General features: G+C 53.5%; 1 protein-coding gene across 1 annotated transcript in view; it reads right to left on the bottom strand.

The window, feature by feature from the left end:
• Positions 1 to 12,952, bottom strand: part of LOC140428883 (guanylate cyclase soluble subunit beta-2-like) — a 107,582-nt gene that overhangs the window by 47,918 nt on the left and 46,712 nt on the right. The window contains exon 9 of the mRNA XM_072515530.1: positions 5,097 to 5,208. Within this exon, the coding sequence (XP_072371631.1) occupies positions 5,097 to 5,208 (112 nt within the window). The remainder of the gene's footprint in view (positions 1 to 5,096; positions 5,209 to 12,952) is intronic.

The raw sequence follows: 12,952 nt of genomic DNA, 5'->3' as shown, positions 1-12,952 counted from the left end.
TGCATCGCTGTGTGTAATGAGTGCGGCAAGAAAGGTAATTTTGTGAAGGGATGTCTGAGTCGCTCTAAAGCCCCAAAATCAAAAGCCTGTCAGGGCCGGCCTGAGGCTCACAGACCTCACAACGTGGCATCGTGCCTGCCGGGACCGCCCCCTTCCGATGCGTCATCCGCCGCGTGCGACCCCTGGGGGCCGCCATCTTGGCTGCCGTCATTGACGCGACCCGCCACGTGCGACCCCTGGGGGCCGCCATCTTGGCTGCCGTCATTGACGCGACCCGCCACGTGAGTCCCCTGGGGGCCGCCATCTTGGCCGACGTCATCAACGCCGCCATGTTGTGATCACGCTGCTGCCACAGATAGTCCTCCGCATTACCTCAGCTCGGTCTAGCTCGACCAGTCCCGGCCTTACCATGTGCGAAATTCTATGATGGCCGTCAAACTCAACGGGCCGGCGGCGTCCTGTCACTTCGACTCCGGGAGCACAGATAGTTTCGTCTACCCGGATATGGTAAGGCGCTGCTCCTTCCGGGTCCTCCCCGTCTCGCAGACTATATCCCTCGCGTCCGGTTCGCACTCCATACAGATCCGGGGGTATTGTGTCGCAAACCTGTCAATACAAGGTGTGCAGTACACTAACTTTAAGCTCTACGTCCTCCCTCATCTCTGCGCTCCCCTCATGCTCGGTTTAGATTTCCAGTGCAACCTCAGAAGCCTAACACTAAAATTCGGGGGACCCCTGCCCCCTCTCACGATCTGTAGCCTCGCGACCATGAAGGTCGCCCCTCCCTCGCTCTTCGCGAACCTCACCCCAGACTGTAAGCCCGTCGCCACCCGGAGCAGACGGTACAGTGTTCAGGACAGGGCCTTCATCAGGTCAGAGGTTCAGCGGCTCCTGGAGGAAGGGATCTTCGAGGCTAGTAACAGCCCCTGGAGAGCGCAAGTGGTGGTCGTCAGGACCGAGGAGAAGAACCGGATGGTAGTCGACTGCAGTCAGACGATCAACCGGTACACGCAGCTCGATGCGTATCCCCTCCCGCGCATATCTGACATGGTCAATCAGATTGCGCAGTATCGAGTCTTCTCTACGGTAGACTTGAAGTCCACGTACCAACAGCTCCCTATCTGGCCGGAAGACCGGCAGTACACTGCCTTCGAGGCAGATGGCCGCCTCTTCCATTTCCTCCGGGTCCCCTTTGGCGTCACCAACGGGGTTTCGGTCTTCCAACGAACAATAGACTGAATGGTGGACCAGTACGAGCTGCGGGCCATGTTCCCGTACTTGGATAATGTCACCATCTGCGGCCATGACCTGCAGGATCATGACGCGAACCTAGACAAATTCCTCCGCACCGCCCAACTCTTAAATTTAACCTACAATAAGGAGAAATGCGTTATCCACACAACCCGGCTAGCCATCCTCTGCTATGTCGTGGAAAACGGTATCCTAGTGCCCGACCCCGACCACATGCGCCCCCTTCTCCAGCTCCCCCTTCCCCACTGCCCCAAGGCCCTGAAACGATGCCTGGGGTTTTTCTCATATTATGCCCAGTGGGTCCCCAACTACGCGGACAAGGCCCACCCACTCATTAAGTCCACCATTTTTCCCTTGACGGCTGAGGCCCGCTTGGCTTTCAACCGCATTGGAGCCGACATTGCCAAGGCCACGATGCACGCTGTGGATGAATCCCTTCCATTCCAGGTGGAGAGTGATGCATCTGACTTTGCCCTGGTCGCTACCCTCAACCAGGCAGGAAGGCCTGTTGCCTTTTTTTCCTGTACCCTCTATGCCTCTGAGATTCGACACTCCTCCGTCGAGAAGGAGGCACAAGCCATTGTGGAAGCTGTGCGACACTGGAGGCGTTACCTGGCCGGTAGGAGATTCACTCTCCTCACATACCAACTGTCAGTTGCCTTCATGTTTAATAACACGCAGCGGGGCAAGATTAAGAACGACAAGATTTTGCAGTGGAGAATCGAGCTCTCCACCTATAACTACAACATCTTGTATCGCCCTGGGAAGCTCAATGAGCCCCCAGATGCCCTGTCCCGCGGTATATGTGCCAGCGCGCGAACAGACCGGTTACGGGCCATCCACAACGACCTCTGTCACCCGGCTTCTTCGTTTCATCGAGGCCCGCAACCTGCCCTACGCCACTGAGGATGTCAGGGCTGTGAACAGGGATTGCTAAATCTGTGCAGAGTACAAGCCGCACTTCAATCGGACGGTGAAGGCCTCTCAACCTTTTGAACGCCTCAGCATGGACTTCAAAGGGCCACTTCCCTCCACTGACCGTAACGTGTGCTTTCTCAACGTTGTTGATGAGTACTCCCGCTTCCCGTTTGCAATCCCTTGTCCTGATATGTCCACTGCCACTGTCATAAAGGCCCTGCGCAGCATTTTCACCCTGTTTGGTTTCCCCGCTTATTTACATAGCGATCGGGGCTCCTCTTTTATGAGCGATGAGCTGCCTCAGTACCTGCTCTGTAAGGGCATCGCCTCGAGCAGGACTACCAGCTACAATCCATCGGGGGAACGGGCAGGTGGAGAGGGAGAATGCTACGGTCTGGAAGGCCGTTCTTCTGGCCCTACGGTCTAGAGGTCTCCCAGTCTCCCGCTGGCAGGAGGTCCTCCCTGACGCACTCCACTCCATCCGGTCGCTTCTGCGTACTGCCACAAATGAGACCCCTCACAACCATCTATTTGTCTTTCCCAGGACATCGATCTCCGGGTCTCGCTCCCGGCCTAGTTGACGAAAGCTGGGCCGGTCCTCCTACGGAAACACGCCAGGAGCCATAAGGCCGATCCCCTGGTCGAGCGGGTTCAGCTTCTCCACGCGGACCCTCAGCATGTGGCACACCGCGATGGACGACAGGACACAGTCTCCCTCCGGGTACCCCCGCGCCCATTATCACCGTGCCCCTCCCAGCCACCTCCCCACTCACCTCCCCACCCACACCTTCATCAACATCTCCCACAGGGTGCTTTAGCCCTGCCTCTGCGTCGTCACCCTATCCAGGACCCTGTTGTGCGGGCAACGTGCTCCCGGAGCCGAAGGTCTCGACGCCAGTGTCCACGCCGCAGCCGGAGCTGAGGCGTTCGCAGCGAACAATTCATCCTCCTTGAGACTGAACTTGTGAGTCCCCTTCACCCCCGCCGGACTTTTTTCTTTACGGGGGGTGAATGTGGTGAGCCACGTTTGGCTACATAAGGCTGTTGTATATATGTTCACTATTGTTCTACTGTTCTAGTACTATCATTATCTCCACTGTTATTGCTGTTCTGTTATTGGTTGTTGCTGTTGTACTGTTGGAATGTTGTTATTGGTGCTGCTGTTGGCTCCGCCTGTGGCTCCGCCCAGCTGTGGAGGTATAAAGCCCGTCGATCTGGGGCAGTCTTGCAGTGCGGGAGGAGCTACAGTTTGGCACACTTTTAGTCTATTAAAGCATCGGTTCACTACTACTCAGCGTCTCATCTGAATTGATGTCCATCACCCCTGCGCATGCGCAGGAAACACGGCGGCGGTTCTGCGCATGCGCCAACTAATGGCGGCCCTTCGGCGCCAGTTGCCGCAGCGCCAACCCCTCCAGCAACGGAATCCTCTGCACTTCCGGGTGGCCTGACGCCGGAGTGGTCCACGCCGCTCTTGGAGCCGGCGTCGGGCCTTCGCGCCAAGTGCGTGACAATCCCGCCCAGTATCTATGTTTGACTACACTAATCACTCTGAGCTAAGTATATGTGCTCCTGCTATCGTCACAGTCCAAGCAAAAGGAGAGGAACAGCTTGCGTCTGGCTTTTATACCCGTTACTGCTGCCCTCTAGTGATCTTCAGATTACACATTAACCCCTTATGTTCATACACATACAAAGATCACTGCAACCACCAGTCCCCCTCAACCTAGTCTCTCTTCGCCTCCATTCACCCCTATCTCTCTCCCTGGACTCTCTCCTCCCAGTCTAGAGCCCCAGTCTCTCTCCCACAGGGCTTTCTCCCCTCAGTCTCTTTCCCTCCTTCATTCTTTCCCCATCTCTGCACCACAGTCTTTCCCCCCAGTATCTCGTTCCTCTCTCTCCCATGTCCCTTCTTCTCAGTCGCCCCATCTCAACCTTATATCTTTCCCCCACAGTCTCTCTCCCCCACAGTCTCCCTCCTCCCAATCTCTCTCTCCATAATCTGTCTTCCCCCAATCTCTCTATCCCAGTCTGATTTTCACCAATCTCTCTTCCCCTGAATCTCCCCAGGTTTCTTCTCCCATCTCTCTCCTCCTAATGTCTCTCCCCTAATGTCTCCTCCTTGTCTCCCTCCCCATCTCTCCCTTCTATCTCCCCCCATACTCTCTCCCCTCCAGCCTCTCTCATCCCCAGTCTCTTCCCCATCTCTACTCCCCAGCCTCTCTTTCCCCCCAATCACCATCTCTCCCCAGTCTCTTCCCCGCATCTCACCCCATACTCTACCCCAGTCACTCCCCCACCAGTCTCTCCCGCCCGCACCCCCTCCCCCCCCTCGTCCCAGCCCCTCCCCTCACCCCTCTCCATCTCCTCATCCTACCTCTCCAGTATGAAGAGAAAAGTGATATCGAGCAGTGGAAACACAGCCAAGTAAATGGGATTGGGAGGCTCGCTCCTGTGTTGCAATTAATTCCATTTAGGTTGAATAGTGATCTGAATGTTCTTTCACCAAAGGATTAAACATTCCTGGAAATAAAAAATTGGTAAATGTGTGCAATATGGTGAACGGAAAGACTTTGTTAAAGAGATCCAGACCCCATGGGTGGCACGGTAGCACAGTGGTTGGCACTGTTGCTTCACAGCACCAGGGACCCAGGTTCGATGCCCGGCTTGGTTCACTGCCTGTGCGGAGTCTGTACGTTCTCCGTGTCTGCGTGGGTTTCCTCCCACAGGTCCTAAAAGATGAGCTGTTAGGTGAATTGGACATTCTGAATTCTCCCTCTGTGTACCTGAACAGGCGCCGGAATGTGGCGACTATGGGATTTTCACAATAACTTCATTGCAGTGTTAATGTAAGCCTACCTGTGACAATAATAAAGATTATTATTATAAGTGATCTGTGCATAGTTATTATATATAAAGGAACATACTTTGTCCAAATCTCACAATGCTTCTGAGAAGGTCCCAGTGTGTCCTCTTCACTGAGCAGTGCGACAGTGCGTGATATTTCTCTTTCATCTTCTGCAAATACCTCTCAATCTCCTATGGTACAAAGTAAGAAAGGAAATCAGTTTCTGTGGAGATGCATTTCATTTTTCTGGAGCAGATTTTCAATTTGAACAGAAGGCAATCAGATTTTTAATCAGTAAGGGAATCAAGGGTTATGGGAATAAGGCGGGGAAGTGTAGCTGAGGATTATCACATCAGAAGAGTCAGGATCTCATTGAACAGAGGAGCAAGCTCGATGGGTCAAATGGCCTGCTTCTGCTCCTGCATCTTGTGACCTTCCGATAACCGAAACCGGGTGGGCTCCATAATAGGTCGATGATCTTCTCAGCCAGGTTACCATTCAGGTTTAACCCAGGGACACTGTAGTGAGCAAACTGAAATAAAATTGTCAGGGCTTTAAAAATGAAATGTAAATTTTGATGAAAAATTTTGTTTGAACACTTATTTATTGGCGATAAAAATTTTGGAACTGGTGGAAGGAAGGAGAGTAGGAACAGGGAAGAGGCTGTTTTACTGGCAGTCAAGACTTATCCAATCAGATTAAGCAAAATCTGTTCACTCTCCACTTTGACTGTGAAGGTGGGAGTGGCACAAGGATTGACATCTCGGATGACCAATGATGGAAAGTGGAGCTGGAGTATCTGGAGGCGGGAGGTCAAGTGTCGGAACTTCCAGGAATATGTCTAACCAGAATTAGAAACGCTATTGGCTGGAGAAATGGAAAAATTCCCTTTACACATACTGCAAATAAAAAGATGTACCAAGATGTTAGCAGTACATTTCTGCTCTCAGTCTATCCTGACTGAACACATCCATGCTTGATATTCAACATGCTTTCAGGTATTGGATTTGGTTCGACTCAGGGAGCTTTTGTAGAAATGGGCTAAAATGGCGGCGAGCACATCGCCAGCACTAAGGGAGCAATAAAGCTGTGAAACAGGTTCTATCAGCCTATCACACCTGTTGAACGATCTGAAACAACTGTGCATCATTTCCCCACACTATTTTAAAATAATTATCCACTACCCTTTTAAAAGATATGTGGGCCGGGATTCTCCGAGCCGCAATTGCGCTTGACACGGGGGTGGAGAATGGGCGTCAGACCCACGATCGGGTCCGACACCACTCCCGTGAATCGCCACCAATCGCGCATGTGGTCGACGCGTCGCCGGTCTGGGGCCATTGAAAGAGGCCCCCGTGGCGATTCTCCGCCGGCAACTGGCTGAATTCCCACTGGCTTGGTTCACTCATGGTTCCACCCGGCGGGAGCTCGGAGTGGCGGCTGCGGACCCAGTCCGTGGCCATCCTGGTGAGGGCTGGGGGGATCCGTCACCGGGCGGGGTGGAGGGGGCCTCCAGGATGGCCAGGCCCGCCATCAGGGGCCACCGATCGGCGGGCACACGTGATCTCGGGGTGGCCTATATTGTTGTGCAGGCCCGCAGTGTGGGTCGGCCATGTCGTGCGGGGCTGCCGGACCCGCGGCCGGATGTGCAGGGCCCCGTATCGGCAGCCAGAGCTGCGAGGAGCACTCCGGGGCCCTGCTAGCCCCCTGCAAAATGGAGAATCACCCTGGACTTACTCCAGGAAAGTCCAGAGTGATTTGTGCCCGTTTTCTCGCGGGCATGGGGACATAGCCCCATTATCAGAGAATTCCGCCCATGAATTTTGCTGACTGATTGGCATTTTGTGTCCCAATAACTCTCTGTATAAATGAACAGATTCTTCCTGCCCTCTTTGCCTCTGAACAAGATACTAAATGTCTAGCTCTAGCAGCTATTCTTGACCATCACTCTGTCGTGTTATTCACCCTGGGGTAACACGGATTGCACACGATGCAATTAACTGATCAAGTATACACCAAATGAAGGTGTTGGTTCAATAAAAGATTTATTGAACTCTAGCAACAAAATACATAGCGGCGTGTGGGTTGACTCTCTACTACCCTATGTAAACTAAAGCTAACTATCTAGACCAGGCTAGCTCTGATCCACGTGTAGAAGGTGTTGAATGATTTGTACACCCTGACTATCACTATAGCTGTCACCAGTGGAAAGAGGCAGAGTGCTGATGCCTCGTGTGTTTTATAGGTGTAAGTCCCCCTCTGGTGTCATGTCTTGTGATTGGTCGTGTTTTGTTCTGTACATTGATTGGCTCACCTGGGTGTCTGTCACTGTCTGCTTTTACCTCATGATGTGCATGAGTGCATATTATGACATCCCCTTTTTTTTTTTAATGTTGTCGGCTGCTTAGAGCAGAAACAACATATTTACAAGAGTAACTAAAAACTGGATGGATATGTACATTTAAGGTGTCTAGCGTGCAGAAACATAACATCATATATACAGGGAATTATTTATAAGTCCAACCGTTGAGGCTGTTGACGGATTCTCGTGGACCAGATGATGACATCATCAACATAGACCTGTACACTGTCAATACCCTCGAGTATTTGCTCCATTATTTGATGAAAGATTTCGGAGGCCGACACAATGCCAAATGGCATTCGGTTGTAGCAATATCTCCTGAAAGGAGTGTTAAATGTGCATAGCTTCCGGCTGGACTCATCCAGCTGTATCTGCCAGAAGCCCTTCGATGCGTCCAGCTTTGTAAAATATTTGGCATGCGCCATTTCACTAATCAGCTCCTCCCGCTTCGGGATCGGATAGTGTTCCCTCATAATGTTGCAGTTCAGATCCTTGGGATCAATGCAAATGCGCAGTTCTCCCGAGGGCTTCTTGACGCAGACCATCGAGCTGACCCAGTCAGTTGGTTCCGTCACCTTGGATATTATCCCTTGATCCTGGAGATCCTGCAGTTGCACCTTCAGACAGTCTTTGAGGGGCGCCGGCACCTGGTGCGGCACATGGATGACAGGCGGGGCATCAGGCCTGAGCAGAATTTTATAGCGGTAGGGCAGCGTGCCCATCCCTGTGAACACATCCGGGTACTGCAGTAGGAGCTCCTCAATGTTGGCTTGCAGAGTGTTGTCAGCTGAGGACATGGCATGGACACGCTGAACTAGCTGGAGGAGCTTGCATGCTCGGGCACCCAGCACAGAAGCCTTGCCGAGCTGGACGATCTCAAACCGTCAAGCGGCCTTGACGGCCCTGTTGGATACTTGCAGGTGACAGGACCCTAGCGCCGTGATGGCATTCCCATTGAGGTCGAGCAAGTGGCAAGCCGGTGGGAGAATGGTAGGCTGCTCCGGATGCGAGCCAGATCTGCTTTGGATATTAATTTGGCCGAAGCACCGGTGTCGAGCTTGAACCGGATGCTACAATTGTTGACTTGTACTGTGGCACGCCACTCGTCCGCACAATCCACTTTCAGGATGGGCGTGTGTGTTGCTGAATGCGAAGAGGCCTTGTCATGCATGGTGATGATGCCGACTCGATATGGGGACTGCGGGCAGTCGTCCTCTGGATCGGTGATGGGATCCGGTTCCAAGTCCAGCATCCTTGCTGCACCCTTCGAACTCGTTTCCATTGGACCTGGTACCGCTGGCCCCCTGTCAGAGGTGCAGATCTGCACAGAGCAGCATAATGGCCAAGCTTCTTGCAGTTGAGACATCGCCTGCCTCTCGCGGGGCATTGCCGCTTTAAATGGACGGTGCCGCAGTTGGGGCATGTCATTACGTCGACGTAGTGACGTTCGGCGCGTCGTCGCCCCTGCGCAATGTAGTCTTCGGCCGCTTCGTTTTCCCGACCGTGGTGCGCATGCGTGGGAGACCTGGAAAAGCGCGTGAAATGGCCGCCTTCATCGATGCTCAGGCTCCGCATTCGGGCAATGGCCTGTACACTTTCAGCCTCGTGGGAGGCGAGTTGGTCCTGCTCTGCCGACTTCAGCCGGGAATAACGACTTTTTCCCAGTTCGTGGACTTTGCACGTCTCGATGGCCACTGGCAAGGTCATATTTTTTATTTTGAGGAGCTGCTCCTGCAGGGCGTCGGAGTGGACGCCAAACACGATCTGATCCCTGAAGAGGGAGTCAGCGGTGTCTCTGTAGTTGCAGCATTGCGCTAGAATGCAAAGCTGAGTAAGTAAAGACTGAAAAGGCTCATCCTTACCTTGAAGGTGCTGCTGGAATACGTAACACTCGAACCTTTTGTTTGTCTCGATCTCGTAGTGACTGATGAATTTTGCAAGGACAGTCTGGAACTTTGCCTTGTTCTCACCATCGGAGAAAGTGAGCGAATTGAAGATTTGGATGGCCTGGTCCCCCACAGTGGACAGCAGCAGGGCGATTTTTCGCGCATCGGAGGCACTTTCGAGGCCCGAGGCCTCACTGTATAGGCTGAATTTTTGCATGTAGGCCCGCCAGTTGACGCCAAGGTTCCCGGAGATGCGGAGCTGCGGAGGTGCCTGGATCTTTTCCATGCCACAGGAAGGCAGTTGCTGGTCTTCAGAGAATTTTCAAAGGTAAATTACTTAGAGGCAGTTGCCACTCCTGGTATCATGTCATGTTGTTCACCCTGGGGTAACACGGATTGCACACGATGCAATTAACTGATCAAGTATACACCAAACTAAGGCGTTGGTTCAATAAAAGATTTATTGAACTCTAGCAACAAAACACACAGCTGCATGTGGGTTGATTCTCTACTACCCTAAGTAAACTAAAGCTAACTATCTAGACCAGCCTAGCTCTGATCCACGTGTTGGAGGTTGTGGTAATCTGTGTTAGAAGGATTACGGCACCTGGTAATGCTGGAATACCATTGGTGGAGAATGTACTTGTTCCCATTGGTTAAGCCTGTATGTTAGCTCCGCCCTGCAAGGCGGGGTATAAGAGCCCGTGCCGCCCCAGCAGCTTTCTTCTGTACCTGCGCTGCTGGGGGAAACATCTAGCGTATTAAAGCCTTCAATTGTCTCCAATCTCGCTTCTGCAGTTATCAATCGTGCATCAATTTAATACGCTAGTTTTTAAAGAATGGAGCTCCGAATCAAGCCGGCGTGTCTGCAACTCAGCCCCCATGCAGCAAACTCAGCGGCAACCTTCAAGCACTGGCTGGCGTGCTTCAACGGATATCTCGGGACAGCCGAAAACACACCCACGGGAGAATAGAAACTACAAATTCTGCACTCGAGGGTGAGCCCAGAAATCTACACCCTCATCGAGGACGCGGACAATTTCGAATCCCCAATGGAGCTGCTGAAAGGACATTATATTTGCCCTGTAAACCAGGTCTACGCCCGACATCGGGGACTTCCGGTGACGGCGGGCGGGAGGCGGCCGCACAATGGAGAGCCCCCGCTCGGGAACGGCAATTTCGGGGCTTTAAGCCCGGTCCCAGGGTCCGCGGAGGCGGCAGAAGAAGGGAGAAGGCACGGAGGAGGCACTGAGAAGACACAGGAGGGAAAAAAACCCCCAAAGAAAAATGTCGAGGGTGAGCAGAAAAACGGCCGAAAAAAAACCAGCTGGAGGTCCATCGGGGAGTGGAAAGGTCATCGTGGGGTCATCAGGAAAAATGGAGGCTGGAGCACCAGGGAAGGCCGCACTGCTTACGGCTGAAGAAATAACCAAGGTGATGGCTGCGGAATTTGAAAAGCAGTTGGCGCAGATTGCAAAATGCATGGAGACGGTGAGGAAGGAGATGAGGGAGGTTTTGAGTGTGCTGGTGGGGGAGGCGGTTTCCCCGGTGAGGACGGAGGTGGCGAGCGCAGTGGCGGAGGTGCGAGAGCAAGGGGAGGCGCTGAAGGAAGTGGAGGAGACGTTATTGCAGCACGGTGATCAACTTGCCTCGATGGGGAAAGAGATGCGGAAGGTGATGGATACTAACAAGGATCTGCGAGGAAAAATGGAAGACCTGGAAAATAGATCCAGGCGACAGAACTTGAGGATTGTGGGGCTGCCCGAAAGAGTTGAAAGACCGAAGCCGACTGAGTATTTTGCCGCGATGCTGGCAAAACTACTGGGGGAGGGGGAGGACCCCTCCCGATATGAACTGGATCGGGCTCATCGGTCGTGGAGGCCTGTACCAAAGGCGAGTGAGCCGCCAAGGGCAGTGACTCTGTACTTCCGTAGGTACAGTGTGAAGGAGAAGGTCCTGAGCTGGGCCAAGCAGAAGCGAGTGGTGCAGTGGGCATGAGCTGGTATACGTGTATACCAGGACTTTACGGTGGAGCTGGCAAGGAGGCGGGCTGCCTTCAACCGGGTGAAGAGGGCACTGTACATTAGCAAGGTGCGGTGCGGCATTGTATATCCAGCGAAGCTGAGGGTGACTTACAAGCTCAGGGACTTTTATTTTGAAACGGCGGAAGCAGCGGAGGAGTTTGCGAAAGCAGAAGGACTGTGGCAGAACTGACAAACTGAGGAATGGCCATGTGCTGATGTAACCTCATGACTGTATTTTCTTCTTTTTTGTATCACTGCGCGCGGGTGTAGAGACTAAAGGAGCCAATGTGGTATATATTTGGACAAGGGAAGGGACGGGACTTTCACTCGAAATGAGAGTTCTTTGGGGTGTAGGTGGATAGGCGGGGTTTGTGTGCTAAAAGGGGATCTTTGGGTTTTCCTGGGGCCGGGCAAGTGGGAAAGGGACCCGGGCAGGGGCCTCCACGCTGGCCGGTGTGTGCCGGCCAGTGAACGGGAGTGAGGTGGGGGAGGGGCTACGGCCATCGGAGCCTGGCAGAACAGGGTCCGAGTGGTCTAGCCGGGGTGGAAAGTTGGGGGGGAAGGAACCGAGGGTAGGGGGAGGAGTTTTACAAGAGGCAGTGGACGGGAGGAGCTGGAGACCAGGGGTGGGGGGGTGGGGGGTGGGGGGGGGGGGGGGTGGGAGCTGTGTAAGATTAAGGGTGACTACGGGTAATCCCTGATTTATTTTTGTCATTTGTTTATGTAAACATGCGGGTTGAGGTTTGGGGGTTGGTGGGTAGATGGGATCGTTGTTGTTATTATGGGGACTGACATATCTTGCTGATTATTGTTTATCGTTGATGGATGTAAATGTGGGAGAAAATGTGAAAATGGAGGAGAATTTTTTTTTTTTAAATGTTTTTTAAAAGGTCTACGCCCGACATCTACAGCAACGAGGCGACAAATCCCTGGGGAATCACTGGAAGAATTCTCCCATGTGCTCCTGGTGCTGGGGAGAAACTGCAGCTGCCCTCAAGTTTCAGCAAACGACCACACAGAACTTTTGATTCAGGACGCTTTCGTTGCAGGTATGCTGCCCTCCCAAATCCGCCAGCAGTTCCTGGAGAAAGAGACACTAGGAGGCACGGGCCCTTGCCGCCTCCCTGGATGTGGCCTCCCGAAACGCCCGTGCTAACGTCCCCGACCGCGCAGCAGCCCCCTGGGCAGCGTGGAACCCCCCCCCCCGCGGCCGACCCCGAGGCATCCCCCCACAAGCTTGTGCTGCCAGATGGCCTGGCAATCCCGGAGGGCCCTGCTGCTATTTCTGCGGGCAAGCCAAGCACCCCCGACAGCGCTGTTCGGCCCGTTCATCCATCTGCAAGGGATGTGGCAAAAAGGGCCACTTCGTGGCGGTATGCCAGGCCCGGGCGGTCGCTGCGGATACGGACCGCCACCACAACCCTCTCCACGGACCCCGTGCGGCCAGCGGGCGCCGCCATCTTCCTCCTCCAGGACACGGTAAGACGCTGTTCTCTCCCCATCCACCCCGTTAATCAAAAAATCTCCCTGGCCTCCGGATCTCACTCAGTAGAGATCAAGGGGTTTTCTGTAGCTAACCTCACGATCCAGGGAAGGGAGTTCAAAACTACTGACTCTACGTCCTTCCCCACCTCTGCGTGGCCACACTCCTAGGGTTGGACTT

Source organism: Scyliorhinus torazame, chromosome 8 (genome assembly GCF_047496885.1).
Source record: "Scyliorhinus torazame isolate Kashiwa2021f chromosome 8, sScyTor2.1, whole genome shotgun sequence".
NCBI classification, from domain to species: Eukaryota; Metazoa; Chordata; class Chondrichthyes; order Carcharhiniformes; family Scyliorhinidae; genus Scyliorhinus; species Scyliorhinus torazame.
The sequence above is the reverse complement of the archived record's forward strand: the minus strand, read 5'-3'. Positions and strand labels throughout refer to the sequence as shown.